This window comes from Athene noctua, chromosome 4 (genome assembly GCF_965140245.1).
Source record: "Athene noctua chromosome 4, bAthNoc1.hap1.1, whole genome shotgun sequence".
In the NCBI taxonomy this organism is placed as follows: Eukaryota; Metazoa; Chordata; class Aves; order Strigiformes; family Strigidae; genus Athene; species Athene noctua.
This window is the reverse complement of record NC_134040.1, coordinates 28,830,314-28,848,917: the sequence shown is the minus strand read 5'-3', so window position 1 is coordinate 28,848,917 and position 18,604 is coordinate 28,830,314. Positions and strand designations below refer to the sequence as shown.

The following is an 18,604-nucleotide window of genomic DNA, read 5'->3' as shown; positions in this document are numbered from 1 at the left end:
TAAAAGTTGTTGGCTTGCAGACTTTTGTAAATGTATACATAGATATGGTTGTTTCTCTGTTTTTAGGAATACACTATAGATATAATTTTTGCCCAGACTTGGTATGACAGTCGTCTAAGATTTAACAGCTCAATGAAGGTGCTTATGCTTAATAGCAATATGGTTGGAAAAATTTGGATTCCAGACACTTTCTTCCGGAACTCAAGGAAATCTGATGCTCACTGGATTACAACTCCAAATCGTTTGCTTCGGATCTGGAGTGATGGAAGAGTATTATACACTCTAAGGTGGGTTTTTATTAACTGATTAAAAAAAAAAACAACCTGCTGTGGCCAGGAATATGAAAATAATGAATATAAATCAAATCCTTGTCATCCTTTTTGTTGTGTGCCATGGGAATCTGCAAGGAGTTTAGTAAAGGAGAAAAAAAAAAAAAAAAAAAAAGATTATTTGATCATAAACCCCATGAAATTAATGGCATTGAAATATATTACCAAAATAATTGGGTAAAGACAATTGAAGAGGATAGCAAATTTTCATCTCATTTAGGCAAGATTAAAAAAAGATGTTGTATAGCATGTAGCACCATGGTGGTCTCTAACATATTTCAGATCTAGTCACAAAGTGTTTTTCAGACTTTCTGTTCTAAATAGTTCAGTATCTAATTTCCACCAAATTATATTCTGTAAGTAAAATATGAAATGCTTCAGGGAATAAAAATCATAATAAGTTTGATTAAAACTAAGGACCCAGTACTGCTTATACTTATTAACATGTTTACCCTTGTAAGCTATTAAGTCAACAAATCTGTTCATCCAAATTAGGCATAAGCAAACATGGTGATAATTCTTCTTGGCAAATGGGGAAAGCTTGGGATGGTTTTAAGCTTGCCATCTAGGCTATCTGTACTGATCTTTGAGTCACTTTTCAAGCAGTTCTTGGAAGGCTGTGTATACAAAAGTATGTTAGGGTCATCTCAGTTTCATTTTCTAAGTATGCCTAAAAAATCTCTCAATAAATTAGGAGCTGATCAAGAAGCAGTCCATGCAGAGGATGCCATAAACTGATCCTGCTCTTAAAGAGTTTATTCTTAGTATGCTTCATTTGAGAGTATACAAATATCTCTGAAGACCACTTTTTAAACAGTTTATTATGCTGTTGTTTATAAAAATCTCTAGAGAGCCTCTTCTGTTGGCATGCTAATATATTTTTTTTCTTTTGGTAGCTAACAGTCCTAGAGCCGTACTTTACCTTTCCATTGTCCATTCAGTTTCAGTGTACAATTTATTTTAAACAGGGTCTAAGTAACACAAAGAAACAAACAAACACAACCAAAAAAACCGTGTGAGGTCTCCCAGAGCAATAGGTTAGAATTATTGTGCTAGAGTATGAAGTGCCATGAGCTAGTAATAAAACAGCAGAACAGGTATTCGTCCAGCACTGCAATATGCAAACATCTGTATTGGTGAGGGTATGGTCTGCATTTGGCCTAAGGTGCAATAACGTTGAGAGGTTCATGTGTTGGCTATAGAAGGAACAATAATAGGATCTGACAGTGCTCCAGGTTCACAGGCTCCCCTGTACCACCATTCTTTCCCCATTGGTAATTCAGGGAGCAGATGTGGTGATTCTGTTAGGCTTCCAGAGTCTCCTCTGAGGGTAGTCCTTGGTCTGTCCATTTCACCCATCAGTGATTTCAGATCTAGCTGTGTTGTTTTTAATAAAATCTGGTTTTGTTTTCTTTTTCTTTAAGCATTTGACTATCCAAAGGTTGAAAATGGAAAACAAAGGCAATAAATGTATATACCATATTCGGCAAATTTGAAAAGCATCTTCAGAGTGATGCAGGTGTTTTACTTGGAAATGTGTGTGTTTCTCTTTTTTCCCCTCCCACTATGGCAAGAAATATGCTTTCCCTCATAAACCTCTCTCTTGGTCAGGACAAATTTATAGAATGGTCATAGTGACACTACGTGTAGTGTGTAGAATAACTACTTTGTTCACAGACTAACAGAGCTTTCAAGCAGCGTGTGGCAGAATCTTTCCCTGTACCTTTTTGTCTAATATGTAAGTATTGCATACAGTCAAGTATGTAAGCATTATATTAATTTTCAAAATTGATTTTAGAAGACATTCCGACTTTCTTCACAGTGTTACCAACAAAGGAAGAGGTATTTTAAATGCAAAGAAGGCACTTTGGACTCTAGTCCCTTGTTCTAGCTTTCTAGTGAAAGTTAGCATATCTGAGTTTTGTCTTGTTTGCTTGGAAGCTCTTTAGAAACATGTGGTAGTATTTTCAAAAGCAGCAAGTGATTCAGTTGGTACCATTATGAGCCCTAAACTACTTCTAAAATGTTTATAAGTTCCATGACTTACTTGAATGCCTTAGACATTAAATGACTAGAAATATCAAGTCAGCTCTTTCCTATCCATGCTACTGTTCACCAGAGCTGTTTTCACGAGTATAGAGCAAACCAGAGTGTCCCCACTTTCTCTCTTGAGAGATACAGTGTTACCAAATGCAATTTGACTTGTCAAATCCATTCTTTGGAAAGTTTCTTTATTTGCTATAATAAACTCCCCTCTTTGCCCTGACTTCAGTCTCTCCCTTTTATCTCCTATTTTTGGTGGAGAGCTCAGAGATCCCCCCAAATCAATTGAAGTTTCTGAAATGGCTTGAAATGCCAGTTGAAACAATGCAGGTCCTCAGATTACTTATGATGATAGGTTTTGTTATTTCGTGGTGATGCTGGATGTTTTTTGCATGTACACAGTTGACTATGCGTAACATCCATTAATTGGCAAAATTGATTTCTGTGCATGTTCTTTACTATCTAGTCTGAACTGTCTGGATGCTTGAATATAATGTTTTTTTTTTTTTTTTTTTTTTTTTCCCTTCCTTTTCTAATTAGGCTGACAATTAATGCTGAATGTTATCTTCAGCTTCATAACTTTCCTATGGATGAACACTCTTGTCCGCTGGAGTTTTCAAGCTGTAGGTGGTAAAATACTTTTTTTTTTTTTCTCTTAACATTCAGGCTTTAAATTTCCTTAAATTCTGGCAGCAAGAGGACAAGTTTATTTTTTAAACCCTTACAGTGAAGGAAAGAACTGACCTGTTTATGTTTTGATTAGATTTATCGCATTATTGAATGCATTATTAAATGAAGTAATGAATGAGTTGAATTACATGCATTTCATTTAGGTGCAACTTTAAAAATAATATTATTGCTTAGGAGTTTGATACAATGCCTATTTCAGTTAATGGAAATCTATTGCCCTGGAAGAACATTTTTTTATGCCTGCCAGACTCGCCAGCTTTGAATTAGTTTCATGTGGTATATTTAGAAGGAAAAAAAATCTGTCTTCTTCAACCTATTCCTGTAATCAGTGTAAGAAGTCCTTTTCCTTTACTTATGTGAGCAAGAAACACAACTTTCAGCTTAATTTTTTTTTTAATATAAACTATGTTTAAAAAAAAAAAAAAAGATCCTAAGGGAATTGTGTTATTACTATCAAAAGAAACCCAAACCACCTGAACACAGCTAAATAACTTATTCCTAAATGTGAAACCTAATAGACAATGAAATCAAACTTCAGTGACTCTTTTAAAATTAATGTTTTCATTTAATACTTCCTTCTTGAGTGCTTCCAGCTAAATAAGATTTGGTAGCTCCATTGATTACATAGTTGTAGCAAACAAGCAAGTCTTGCTTAATTTCACTTCTGCCTTTCTGTAAGATAATGTGGGGCAACATGTGAGGCACATGAAAATGGAGCATGTTGCACTTCCTTAAAGTCGAAGTACTGGACAGTGAATCAGGCCACAGAAATCCATTCTGGAAATAATAGACAAAGAAATGTTAAATAAACATTGAAAGGAACTTTATCAAATTAGGTAGTAATATGTATCTGTACCTTTAAGCTCTTTGTGGGCTTTTAATGATAATGTATATTACATTTGTGTATTAATTCAGTGACGATTTGGAGCCAGTTTTTCATATCTGAGTTCCAGTATACTGTGTAGGTATTTCTTAAGCATTTGTATTTACATAGTTTTTGATAGATCATATATTTAGCTCAGCTTAAAACTGAGGCTAGATATTTTGTAGTTAAATTTTAGGTGTATCAGGTGAACTATAGATTGATTTTCTCTCTGATCCATTTAATGTATAGACCTGTTTTAGTTTATAAACAACTTCAGAGATCACAAAACATGCTTTGGTATATACTGTGGCTGAGCACTTGATTTGCAATGTTTTATTTTAGATGGATACCCCAGAAATGAAATTGAGTACAAATGGAAGAAAACCTCTGTTGAAGTGGCAGATCCAAAATACTGGAGATTGTATCAGTTTGCATTTGTAGGGTTACGAAATACAACTGAAATTTCTCATACCTTGTCTGGTAAGGCAAAGTTTGGTTTTATTTAATATCTATGTAGAACAAGACTAACAGATGAAACAACTGAAAACCATTTTCAATGTCATGTAAGTATTTTTTTTTCTTTTTTTAATTTATAGGTGATTATATTATTATGACAATCTTCTTTGATCTCAGCAGACGTATGGGATATTTCACTATTCAGACATACATTCCTTGTATACTCACAGTTGTTCTTTCATGGGTGTCGTTTTGGATCAATAAGGATGCAGTTCCTGCAAGGACTTCTCTGGGTAAGAATGTCTTTTTTCAACCTTGAAGGGTCTGGTATTCCTCAGGAATACAAATCTGCAGCAGGGAGTAAATTAATCACAGTTTATTCCCCTTCAGATCGTAACCATTGCTCACCCTTTCTCTTGAGCTGCAAGATTAAGAGTAGGAGGATCCTGCTATGGCTGCACAGCAGGGTTTAAGGAGGGAGTGTTGAGAATGGAAATCTGGAAATCCTGATCCAAGTATTGTGGATATGCTGTTGTTCATATAAATATATTTTTTCCCCTTTGTGTTCTTTTTGTCACCTCCAGGGATGATAATATCACAATCATTAGTCTGACAAGTATGATTAAACTTCACTTAGCCTCATGGAACAAAGGATGTCAGTACTACACTGGCAAAACCCATGAAGATCTGTTTTTTGTGTGTTTTTTTTGTTGTTGATTTTTGTTCTTCTTGCTCTTGGTAGTTTTTTTAGTAATAGAAATGATTCGGTTCTTTTTCTTTTTTTAAGCTCAAGATAGGACAGAAAATGTGCAACTAAAGTTGCACTTCAAGAGGTTCAGCATATAACTCACAGAAAGTGACTCACTGTCCTGCTTTTACTACAGACAGTACTGAAACGTGTTGTGAGTTCTGCTACAGAGAGAATTCCGTGTTAGTGTCATCTTGTCTGACCTGTTTAGCATGGTGTCAGTCTCCTATGTTTGACTGTTTAGGATTTATGTGCTGCCTTGGAGAAGAGTCATAGCCCCCATCTAAAGCACGATAGGCAGTGGTGTGTGGAGCACACAGGACGCACACTAGCAACTTTGAGTTTAGCAGTGACAGATGCTTTTAGTAAAACTGGTGATGGCAGTGTGACCTATTTTGGGGGAAAAATCAAAAGCTGAGAGTGTATCTTAGGAAGTGAGAGATGTGAGTTAATTTTCCTTAACAGCTTATAGGGTTGTGAACACACCATTCCCACATTATAGGAGTGTTTCCTACCGGAATGGTGAGTCCAGGCTTTAACTCCCTGCCTTTCCCACTGAAACTGGACCACTGTGCAGCCAAGCCTGCAAGATTAATGAGTCAAGAAAGAAAGTAAGCAAAAATGATCATGGCTCAGTAGCTTAATGAAAAGGTAAGGGAAAAAAAATCCAGTCAAATAGACACAATTTTATAGAAAAAGACAGAGAAATTAAGAAAGCCAAAATTAAGCAAGGTCCATCATGGCAAGCACTCATCATGATGTGGAAGGTTTGCACCCTGTAACAGGCCCTGTATGCCTTTTGCGCAGTGGGGAGGACTGGGCAAGTCCACGTCTCCTTTTGTCCTCTCTGAACCAAGCCAGTAAGGGGAATGGTGGGGGTGACTTCCCACCCGGAAGCTGTGCTGAAGTCTGGTGCACTGTAAAGGCTTGGGTCTTTTTCCATATTGTTGAAAGATCCTGGTAGATTGTAGTTTCCCAGAGCAAAAGGTTTGAGATGATTAAAGGTATTTAGGTATTTAACTATGGAGAGAAATGCCTAATTGATTTTCAAAAGCATCTAGTGGGAGCACAGCACTTTTGAAAAGCTCTGAGGTTATCTGTTCGTCCTTTTAGGCATGTAATATCGTTGGGAAATCTGTTGCAAAATCACCACTGTTTCCTGCTGCAGGATCAATCCATAGTGACCCCTGATTCCATGCTTTGATTTAAAAGCTATAGACAGCCTTAGACTGGTGTAACACATTTTTTTTGCAATAAGCCCGTGCATGTAAATAACAAATTATTTGTGTGTTCAAGTATTGCTCTCTAAAGGAAAGGTCACATCTTAATTCTGTACTACTATGTAAAAGGCTTTGCATCTCCCTGAAGCATCAAATATAAGAAGAAAGTGTTAACACCTTCTAAATGTTAAACCAGTGAAAAGTGGTATAGTTGAGATTCTGAACACATCACTATTAAGGCCAGCTTGTACTTTTAATTAACTTGTGTATAAGTGAATCAAGGGAAACATTTTCTATTACTTAAGACACAATATGGAAATAATACCTAGTACCTTAGAGAATGAGACCAGAAAGGCCATGAAGGTCATCTAGTTTGATCTGCTGTGTCAGAAGCAAACAGTTGAAAACATTATTCCTTTTTCTCGCGTTTTCTGAAAGTTTGTAATAATTGAGAAATAACACACATTTTTTTCTGTCCTTTTGTACATTTTAATGTTTCAAGAGCCAAAGGACTTTTTTGTGTGTTTATGAAATGTGTCCTTAATTGAACCTGTTTGTCTATTATATTTGGGGTTTTTGTGCATTCTAGAACAGATTTATAAAATTACACAAACTTTATCAGTGTCATTGTTTATTCGGTGTGTTGAAAATGGGAGGGATTTAAACAAAAGGTGAAATGTGCTGCCTTCTGCATGATCCCTTGGTGGCTGCTGGATCCACAGGGATGGCTTGCAGTAGCAATGATGTGTGTGGGTGTGATCAGTGGTGAACCCTGCTGTGACTCAGTTCTTGTATGCCTCATGATTGAATTGAGGGTAATTTGAGGATTTTTTTAGTGACAATATGATTCAATTACTTATACACTTCCCTCTTCCTCTCTTTTTTTTCTTTCTTTTTCAAACAGGCATTACAACGGTGCTGACCATGACAACATTAAGTACAATTGCTAGGAAGTCACTCCCAAAGGTTTCCTACGTGACAGCAATGGACCTTTTTGTTTCAGTTTGCTTTATTTTTGTGTTTGCTGCCTTGATGGAATATGGTACCTTGCATTACTTTACCAGCAACAGAAAAGGAGACAAAGGAAAAGAAAAGAAGGCAAAATCTAAGCCATCAGTAAGTTTAACCAAACAAGAAGAACAAAAATACAGAATGCTCTTTATTGTTGCATTAATTTTGAGAGACTGATTCTTAAGTAGAAGGGCTAATGTTCAAAGATAATTAACACTAATATTTATTTTATAACATTTTTACAGCTGGGAGCTTGTACTCATATTCTGTAAATACTACTAATGAGGACAGATTTTAGATCATTCCACTCATATGTGAATGAGAACACATGAGCCTAAGCTAGAGAGTGATTTGATATATTATTCCACGCTTCCATGCCATGCCCAAGCCCTTGGTGCTTCTAGAGCTGCCTGTGGAATGTGTGCCCATGGAGACAGTTATGTCTGGGTACAGTGCTCCTGAAAAACAGCACCTGGCAGAGAACCGTAGATAAGACTGTAGTAGTAGAGATAATGTAAATGGACTGAAGGTGTGACGATTTGTTTGGATCTGCATCTCCTAACTTGGGTCTTACCTCACTAGCTTTGCAAAAGAAAATGTGCTTAATATTCGTCAGTACTCTGACTCCCTTTCACTTCAGAAATTCTACTTTAACTCTTTTTCTTTCTTTTTTTTTTTAATCTGCTTCCATGTTTCTTTATGATAAAATGAAACCAGCTTTTTCAAGTTGATGTTTTTATGGTATGAATCTCCATAAATCCCAGGAACGAGTATTACTGAATTTTAAGAGGCTTTCCATTCTTGTAATAAGAATAATGGAACTCCCCAAAAATCTATTGTTGAAAGCCAATACAAATATTTAAAACTAAACTAATAAAACATTAAGGTAAATGCGTTAAATAGCATATTCACACTAGCCTTATTATCTGAGGCTTGATTGTAGCCATCTTTTGGAGAGAATAAGAAGAAGGAGCTGTGGTACTGCTGTGGGAGACTTTCTTATGTGAGCACTGTGGGGCTGCTGTGGCTTAATACCAGGGAAATGATAGCCCTTACATTTCATATGATGAGATGATCCGAGTGGATCAGCTGTGTATTTAAGACAAGGCTAGTGGCGAAGGGTTAATACTGCCCTGTGCTGCTTTGGTCAGACATCATTGTGATCCTCAAAGAATCCAGCATAGCCAAGAGAACTGGAAAATGGAAACTTCAAACCTCCTTCCTGTTAGTAGTAGAAGCAAACATGGCCATAATAAAAAGGATGGAAAACAGGCTTTGCAAGGGCCACAGCTGAGCAATAAGAGTAAAACATAATGGAGGCTGCAGAATTTGGGAAACTCCCCAGTGTTAGCATAGCAGAGTCAATTTTAGGTTGTTGCAATAAGATCTCAGCAATACTTAGGGAGCTAAAATGGGTCTTCTCTTCAGCATGTGCAACAAGAAGAAAAGGAAGAGGGGACGAAATATTGCTTATTCAAACCAGGGAGGTATTAAAGATCACCTGTTGGCAGATGAAAAGCCATTGAAGTGGTTTGCAAGTATACTCTATTGAATGGACTAAAGAGACTTTCCAGAATCTGTTCACACACCAGCCATTTGTGCAATAATGTGCCAAATGCTTTGAGATTTTCAGTGCATATGACAATTTAAAATAATGGTGAGATAGAAACTATGACACTTACTGAATAAATAACTGAAGGTTGTGTTAAGATTAAAATTAGCTATATATTACTCAAGATACTGTTCAGTTGTGGCTTACTGTGTTCCTAATGTATGCTTTTTATTTCTAAGTCGTTGAAAAACAGCCATCTTTTCATGAAGAATTCTTTAAACATGTTTCAGTGCATTATGGCTATAAGATTACTCTAAAAAAAGGGGGGGGGATTAAATTTAGTGTACTTAGATGCAAGGATTCTAATTTGATAAATAGAGGGTTTTTTGGTGACATTTTATAAGAAGTTATAAAATTTCTTGTTTCAAGTAGAACAATTAAACAAGCCATTGGATTAATTAATGGGAAGTCATAAAATTACAAATCTTTTTTTCTTCATTTTTTTTTCCCCCTTTATCTTTGTTAAATACTTCTATTCATTCTTTTTCTCTTGTAGTTACAGATATGTATTCAAAAACCAATTTAATTAAAATAGTTAGTTTAATTCCTTCTGAAAAGTTCTCATTTACAGGTGTTTTTTCCTTGGAAAACTTGCCTTGCATAGCTCTTCTATTTCTATTGCAAAATGCAATAAAGGCTTATTATTCCACGAACTGATGCTAATAAACTGCAATAAATGATCTTCTGAAAAAATAGTGAGATTTTACAAATGATTACAGCAGTTTTATCTTACAAAATACGTGCTGGCATCATTCAAGAAAGGTAATATGAATTGGCCTATGTAAATCCACATTAGTAAGGATAATGAGTTTGAGCAGGAAAGATTAAATTTAATTAGTTGTGGATCTTGTTCTGATCATCATATCACCTGTGCTATGATCTCCACAGATGATGGCTTTCTTTTCTACATGAATTAGTGTTAATGCAGAATGATTTGGTTTTGGTCCTGTCAGAGTGTATTGTAAATGCTTCTCACTATACATAGAGTTTTATCTACATTACCAGTAGCCATATACATGAACAATCAGCATGTGCTACTGTACCTACATGGGGGTTTTTTGATTTTTTTTAAGTCTCTGCTGATTGATATAAGGTCATTTTCTTGTGAGGTGTTGGTCTTCTTTCCTCTTTTCCCTCAAGTTGACTCTTTCTTACACATATTTTATGTATTCCCTGTAGGTGGTTAGGCCTATAAAGAGGGTATTGTCTTTCTGCCTCTCTCAGGCCACTCTTTCAAACCTGTAATTCAGTAGCCAGCTTCAGTTCGTGCTGGTGACATGAGCAGTGAAAAGCAGTACTGTTATTTTTTCCTCCTCCTGTGGTGTTTCTGAGCTGGGGATTCCTGTTTTACCCCACTAGTAGAAACAAATCATGCCATGAATCTTACATTGTCAGAATCAACAGTCAGAAAATTCTTGTAAAGCCAGAGTAGGTGTGAGTCAGAAATAAGCATCTTCCTCTATATGTCTTTAACAAAATAATGATTTTGTATGTTCAGAAAAAAATTTGAACTTCCTTTTTATGTTTTATAGGAACAAGCCCTGTTTATAATGCCTCAAATTAGGGTAGAAGCAAGTAACTGCTATTTGTTAGCATTGTCAGTATTTTATCATAACTGAAAAGAATAATGAGGTCCTTTAGGATGATAATTAGCTCCCTAGGTCATCATGTCTAAAAAGTGTTGAAACAGCAATCTGTGTGAAGCAACTTCTGGTAAGGACATTAAATAAAGCTATTCAAAAATGTGGTGGATACTGCACTGCTTTGACATCACCCCTTGGGACACTGGGTAAAATGTCCCTGCAGCAATAGAGTGCCTCCTTAACAACATATAGAGATCTGTGTACTGGCCAGAGTAATTCCCTGGAAGTGGGACAACAGGACTTTAAAACATAAAAAGAATCTAAATCATGTGGCTTCCTGCTTTTCATATTTTTTCGTATATTTTCATTCCCTATCATGTATAATTATTTAAGAGGGATTCTTCTCTAGACTTCAATACCCAGGTAGTTCTGACTGCATCCTTTCCTGCTGTATTTATTCCTTACCATCTCCAAGAAAAGAGGGAAAACAATGTAAGGTTACTATTGATGTAATCCTTATCTTCAGTCTGAAGATTCTAGAAGAGATGCCAAAGGTAGGAGGGGTTGAAAGAAAGAGGATTCTGGAATAGTTTAAAAAGGCTGTAAGATTTAGAAGGAGAAAAAGGGACAGATAGAGAAATAGAATGTCTTTTGAAATACTCAGGAAAACAACGATGAAGAGTGAAGAACTGCATGGAAACAAAATAATACAAGGGAGAAAGATGGGCTGAGGTAGTGCAAGTAAAAGGAAGGTGAAAAGGCAAAAGTTGCAAGACAGGGAATAGCAAACAGTATGTGCACTAGGCAATAAGGCACACAGAATTTTTCTATGAAAAATTATTTATAAACCTTAACATCTATTACATTGAGTTTTTACCAGATTGCTAGAGGGTTGATTTATGTCCACAGAAACTAAAAGTAAGAATTAAGAGCTGATCAGTTTCACTGACATGAACGACATTATCCTAAGAAGCCTTATGTCTTGGTTTCTAAAGGTGGGGCATATTGTTTAGGGATTTGGCATCAGAGGGTTACATGATATAACCTGGCTTTATATGTGTCAGTCTCTTACATGTCACCAGCGATGCTGTACTAATCCCATTAGCTTTTTTTTGGTGAAAATGATCTTCCAGAAACATATCAGGTCTCATTCTAAAGACTTCAAATGATGGAAGAACCATCATTCCCTTGGTAGAGAAGTTTATAACCTGTTTTAGGACTTGCTTGTGACCCAGTTGTCAAGCTGTGACTGACTTCAGAATGTTCATTTGTGTTGTGTAGATGGGATCGGCTAACCCTGTCTGTGTAACTAATTATCCACTATTCCCAGATCCCAGCACAACCCAGTTTTCACTGTGGCAGGTGAAAATCATTCATGATCTTTTGCCTGCATGAGCTAATTATATACAGCTGTTCATAATTCTCAAAAGTTCCCCAAAATGTTTTCTTTAATATTAGAATTTCTATATATTGTACTGAAGGTGCTTATATTGGCCTTTGCTATGGAAAGCCTATGGAATTATTTAATGTAAGGATAAAAACCCCACAAAACTATATTTTTCTTTTTTATTTTTCTTAAGAAACCATCTGCAATTGCTGTTCGACCTGGATCGACACTAATTCCAATTAATAACATTAATCATCTCCCTGAACGTGATGATGATTATGGATATGAGTGCCTAGAAGGGAAAGACTGTGCTAGCTTCTTCTGTTGTTTTGAAGACTGCCGCACAGGATCGTGGAGGGAAGGAAGAATACACATCCGTATCGCAAAAATTGACTCCTATTCTCGAATCTTCTTTCCAACTGCCTTTGCATTGTTCAATCTTGTTTACTGGATTGGTTATCTTTATCTATAGATTTCAGAGGTTTGACAAACTCAGAAAAAAATGGTAATGAACAGTCATTTACACTTTTCAGTGAGCAGTCAAAGATTAGAGCTGGCCTAAAATGGCTCAAATTATTTGGATGCTTAAAAAATTTGACACAATGAGAGGAAATATGGTGATGTTGTCTCCCTCTTGTGATCAACTATAGAACTGATACTGGTATTTTGAAGAGAAAATTTTAAAATAAATATCCCTAGGATTTAACTGTCCTGAACACACACATATTTTTGTCCAGCTCTCATAAAATGCAGAGTCAAGAGGCTGTGTTATTTAACTGGACAGTTCTGCATAAACTTTCAATTTAAATCCTAAATGATAATGCCGATGAATTTTGTAGCATCTCTTACACCTTTACAAAGAAAGCCTTAATAAAATAGGATTAGTTATTCTCATTCATTTCATCCATAAGGTGATGATTTTTTTATTAATCCCTGAGTTTAAAAAGTTGAAATGGAACATTTCTATTTTTCAACCAGCCATTTATTCTCTGCAGTATGTTAAAAAGAGTGATTAAGTCATAATTCATCACATTCAGATTTATACAGAATGCAGAGATTAGAGCTGTGAGAAATGGATATATCACAAAAAACCAAGGGTAATTCTGAGCTTGTCTTATCCTAACCATTGATATAGGCTTTTGGCTTTCAACCTTAGATTACATTTATGTCTGTGCTCCATCTGCTATTACTTCATTGTTGTGAGTTCCCTGAAGTTCTCCAAGAGGACTACAACTTTCAAAAATTCCTACCCAGCTGCCATTGCTTGCTTGTTTCATAGAAACCAGACTGATGTTGGCTAAGATTCTGGCCATTAAGTATAATGCTCTTCATGTACTCTCCAATCCCTTCTCCTTTGTCTGATTCATACTCAGGTCCAGAGAAAAAGTAATAACTATGTTCGGTAGAATTTGTATCATCAGAGTTTGGAAAACCTGCAACAGTGCTATAGTCATTGTATTTAAAGCCAGTATGTTAAATCTCCAGCCCCAAGAGTGTAGTGTGTGACCTGTTCCACTTTGCACAGAGTGTGATATTGTAGATTCTGCTTGTTACTGCATATGCTACTCACTGAGCCAAAGCCAAATGATATGAATTTGCTGAACCCGTGATTGTTGTGTAATTACCGCCTCGATATTTGTTTGTTTCTAATGGAAAAAACTCTGGTGTGGGAGCAAGGAAGGAAGAATTAAGATAATCCTTATGTATTACAGATCCTTCTCCAAGATGGGATGTATCCCCCAAAAAATAATAGGACCAGTTCTCCAGCCTTTCTGTGGTCAGAGCTGTTCTCTTTGGTAGCAATTCTTTAGTAGTGTTTTTTCTGGACTGACTTCTCTGTATTGACTATTGCTGGCTGGTGGCATTTAGTATCTCATTTCTATTTTCAAATCCATTGTCTTCATTATGAAAAAGTACAGTCTTTCCTCCTTTCTCAGAAAGAAACTGGTCTCCAGTGAGCTTGCAAAAATCGCTGTAAAATTAAGATACGCATTAAGTAAAAGTCAGAATTACACAGAAGACCTTACAGATCTTTAAAGAGGATTAATGGGATTAGCATTTGACTGTAGGTAAGGTTGTTCAGTACTGGAGATAAAGACATGATTAATGGCTAATAATAGAAAATGGTAACATGAAGGACACCCCCCCGCCCCCCATATTTCTGTTGAATGTTCTCCCTCCTCTGAATTTCTCAGAAAAGATTATTGTATTTTTATATTCTAGTTGGTACCAGACATAGTAAGATATGATATGCAATACACATTTCAGATGAAATGTTATTGCAGTGTTCAGCCACAAAGTTTAACAGAGAATGCAACACTCTGTGCAGTGATTCTGGAATAAAGCGTGACAGAGAAGATCCCATTTTAATACAAATGCTAGTTCAGTATTTAGATGATGAAATGTGAAAGTGTTTGGGAGAACCTGAAAGTCGTCTGTCAGGGTTGGCTGACAGTATTTGTTGCATGATCTTTCTGATCACCACCAACTTATGACTGTTTGAGTGTAGAAGTGCAAGCATCATTAACAACACTGATCTACTCAAATTTATTGTTTCTTTAGAGTCTCATTTTCAGAAAATGTTCAGTACAATGGAAGTGTGTCGGTTTTAATTCCATAGTGCAGTTTGATGCTTTTTGACACCACACTAAACACATTCCTCTGTAGGAGGGATGAAGGTGTCTTCAGCAGCAGTATGTTGGATGTGTACTTGAAAGGCAGTCTACTTGCTGTACAATACAAGGCCCAGATTTTGTGAGCTCCTGAGTTTCATTAATTCACCTTTAAACAAAAGGAACTTGAAAGAACTTGGCATTTCACAAGAGGAAATACAAATTTCACAGCCTGCTCTCTGGCACATCTAGTTAGCTTTTTCTATTCATGTGGTTGTCAGTTGCCAATCAGCCTCCAGTGACTGAATTAGAGAACAGAAAACATCCAGAATTGGCAAGGGATGGATAAGAAGTCTTTCATCTCTAATTTCTATGAAACAATGTAATGGAGTATTAAACCTATTGAATATTATGGCTGTTTGGCTTATGGATACACTTGCTTCTGTCTGTTGACAAACTTTTCTGTGTACTTCATTTGTTTCTGATGAAATAATTTTAGTTTCCCATAGTGCAAATAGAAATGGGAATGGGTGAACTGTAACATGGCATGTAATAAATTTGTTATTTTAGTCCTATGTGTTTCCTTTTTAATCTGCATGTAAGCACTTGATTCCAAGAAATCTAAGTGATACCCAAAAAATGGCAAGAAACAGAGACTACCATTACTTGGACTTAGAGGCTACAATCATTTTTCAAACCTACCTGTATAAAAGTTCATTTACTGGTATCTGGGATCACAGTATTTGGAGTCATTCTGACACTTACTGCCTAAGTGCATTCTTAAACCTATTCCTAATCAGTACTGTAATTATACCAGAATTCAGAAAAGCTGTGCTTATGTACTGTCATAAAGAGTGATGCTATCCTGAATTGATGCCATTAACACATGCTTAATTTGCACTGATTTCAATAATGAGTGTTCAGTAGCTCAAATGATTGAACATTAAGGATGTTAGCCAGAGCCTCCTCAGTCAGTTTTCTCACTGAAAGAGCAACAGAGGAGAACTGCCATAAAGGCGGATAGGTGAAAAAGTTTGGGGAAACTGTTTTATATTGCACCTGTCTTAGGCATCTCCTGAAATGTATTTTTCAAAAGAGATACTTTTCTTTGATATTTCTGTTTTAGTGTTCACCACTTGTCTGTTTTAGTAGTAAGTACAGCTCAGTGTGTTATTTTTTGGTAAGGTTTTTTCTATCATTGTACCTCACTGATCTTTTGTGCATGTCTTCCGTGTCTGAATGAATCTGTTCTATGTAGTGGCAGTGCAACCAAAGCATGAGCTCTGGATAATGTATTTTATATTCACATGTTGATGTGCTTCAAAGGCTTTAACCTTACCTGGTTTTCTGACATTCAGAGACATAGGATTGTATAAGACTTCGAAGGAGAATCACCTCCAACATTTTTTTTTGTAATTTTCTGTTGCTTATTTGCTATGGTAGTAAAAGATTTGTTTAAAATTGATATATGAACTGTGCTTTGTAATTTGTGAACACCTTTGACCTTTCAATTGAAAGCCCAACAGCAGGAGTCTGGATTTAAATATCTATCTGCCTAAAGTAAGATATGTTTTGTTGAATTGTATCAGCCATCATTTCAGTTTACTGTTTCCAAATACCTGACAATTAGTGCAAATATATCTAATTATTTAAAAATCATTATTAATAGAATTATTTTTAAATTTATTGCTGTTTCTCCCAGTCATACATTAAATGTGATCTTTTATGCTTGTGAAATAATACTGTGGTTTTTAGTCATTATACTAGATACAGAAAACAGAAACTAATGTAGAATTCCTCAGCTAAAGAATACAAGGACAGGAATTAGAAGGAATTACTGTGCTTCCACTACTGAAAAAGCTCAGTGAATATCCACATACCCTGATGAATGTGCTGTGAAGCAGTCTGACTCACAGGGACAGGTAGAATATTCTCCAGGCTGTAGAAAAGGCCTCTGCATTTGTTCATGCCATGGGCTTCCTACCCAGGTGGTTTAAATCAATGAAAGGAATAGATCTGTCCTTCCTTTTTTAGTCATCTCTTCCTTCTGCTTCACTTGTGCCAGCAGTAGCAGTTGTAAGGCCATGGTGCCAGATGAATCAAAACCTGAAAATTTATTTTACTCTTTTGTAAGTTAATGTTTCAACTAGATGGGTGGGATCATCTGCCTGAACATGCAAGACTGTGACTAAGTTCTAGTCCAAGACAGGTGTTAGGAGCTTGCAGCTGGAGGCAGAAGGATGGCTTCTTATGATGGGCATATTTCATTCTGTTGAGAATCTGCACTGAAAGCTGGTGTGGAGGAAAGATGGGTGGGGGGAGATTGCTGGAGGCACTGATTCCAGAATGCAGTTGCATGGATCTGAATGACTTATATTTAGTTAATGGGTTTCTGGCTAGTATTTGCGATACTGCTCTTGGTTTCCCTGCAACATAATTAAATCTTTTTTTTTATAAAAGAAAAAAATACTGTGAATTTTCTATACATTAATTACAAACTGAATGAGCAATAGCAACAGTTCTCTTGAGTGATCATTCTGTTGAAATGTCAGACAGAAAATCAGAAATCAAAAAGAGGTTATTTTTTTTTCTACTTTTATTTTTATTGATAAGACTATTTTTAAAATTATTGAGTATTAATTAGTACAATAAAACGTTTGGGAACAGAAACCTTACTCAGACTACATTCAATCAGTGCAATCAGTGAGTGCATCTCTCCTTCAAGGGAGTGGGAAAGGTGGATTGTGATCACTCCAGGCATGGACTAGGATAGCTGGTGTACTACAGGGAGGTTGATAACAATTTCTGTTTAAAAGGAAGGGTGTTTTCTGCCTGCAAGACTGTAATTTGAAACAGTGTACATACTTCCTTTCAGAAGATGGATATGTGCTGTGACTTCCAGAATGATTGAAGAGCATCCCTGAACTTAATGTTTATCTGCACAGGAGCAGTTTCACTGAGTTGACTGTCCTGTTATGAGACACTGTGAGGTATTCTCCATGTGGCACAGGGGGAGAGTTTTGATTGCACTCCTGGGCAAGGTTTCTAAATCTTGTCACAGAGCTCAGTATTGTGGATTCTGAGTTGTCTTCTGGATTTGTTACGATGCTAGCAAAAAGGCGGTGAATACTAAGCTTTTGATTTTACTTACTAGTAAATCTCACTGAGAAAGCCAAAGCATTGATGAGGATTTATAGGAAATCTCAGACAGCCCATGGAGATAGGAGATTAGCTAAAAAACTGATAGACTAAAGGATCTAGCCCTTTTTTCCATACATGTGTCTTGTTGCCTACTGGCAATATATTGTTTCTAAAAAAATTTTAAAAGTCTCATAGTATTTTAAGAAAAAAAAAAAATCTGTAAAATCGTTGGGCAATCTCATTCCCTTTCCAAGTGACAAATCTTGCTTTGCATGCAAATTTTGCTTATGGTAGATCAACATTACCTGAGTTGTGTTAGGAGAGCCATGGGGTATGTAAGACAGAAGACATGTAAACTGTTCTACCTTGTTCTTAGTTCCTTTTCTTAGTCAGGAAAAGAATTTCAGAAGGGTAGGTGTATGATATGTGAATGAGGACAATTTTGCTACTGACAACAAGGCCTCACTAGCTGACAGGATCAAGAGAGACAGGAGTCTGCTTGCAGTAATAAGGCTTCTCTTTTGTAATTCTTTGTAGTAGCTGCTTTTCCATACATCTCTGCATGCTTACCTGAGACTCAAACATTTTTCAGGTTGGAAGCAATTCTTTTGTGTGTTTCTGGCTTCACAGAATGATCTTTATCATCAGGGTTTGAGCCTTGCTGAATTTAAAAAAAAAAAAAAAGGTTTCCTCTTGAAGTTTCACTGTCTGGGCATTGCAGGTAGGAGACGTCTTGCCACCAAACATTGGAAAAGTGATTTTCAGTTCATCCCGCTGAGGAGGCAGACTGGCTCTGTAGGGTGGCATTAAGATTGCTCTGTCATTTAGACTTGAAAAGGTTGAAGACTATTAACAGCAATGACCAATACTGCCCCCACAGAGGATATATTACTTTTGCCAGTTTGAT

General features: G+C 36.3%; 1 protein-coding gene across 2 annotated transcripts in view; it reads left to right on the top strand.

Annotated features, from left to right (window-relative positions):
* The window catches only part of GABRG1 (gamma-aminobutyric acid type A receptor subunit gamma1), a 60,131-nt gene extending 44,185 nt beyond the window's left edge, over positions 1–15,946 (top strand). For both annotated transcript variants that reach the window (XM_074904733.1, XM_074904734.1), the window contains exons 4-9: positions 67–287; positions 2,913–2,995; positions 4,270–4,407; positions 4,524–4,676; positions 7,256–7,467; positions 12,138–15,946. In XM_074904733.1, coding sequence (XP_074760834.1) covers positions 67–287; positions 2,913–2,995; positions 4,270–4,407; positions 4,524–4,676; positions 7,256–7,467; positions 12,138–12,416 — 1,086 coding nt within the window. In that variant the 3' untranslated portion in view covers positions 12,417–15,946. The remainder of the gene's footprint in view (positions 1–66; positions 288–2,912; positions 2,996–4,269; positions 4,408–4,523; positions 4,677–7,255; positions 7,468–12,137) is intronic.
* The last annotated feature ends 2,658 nt before the right edge of the window (positions 15,947–18,604 follow it).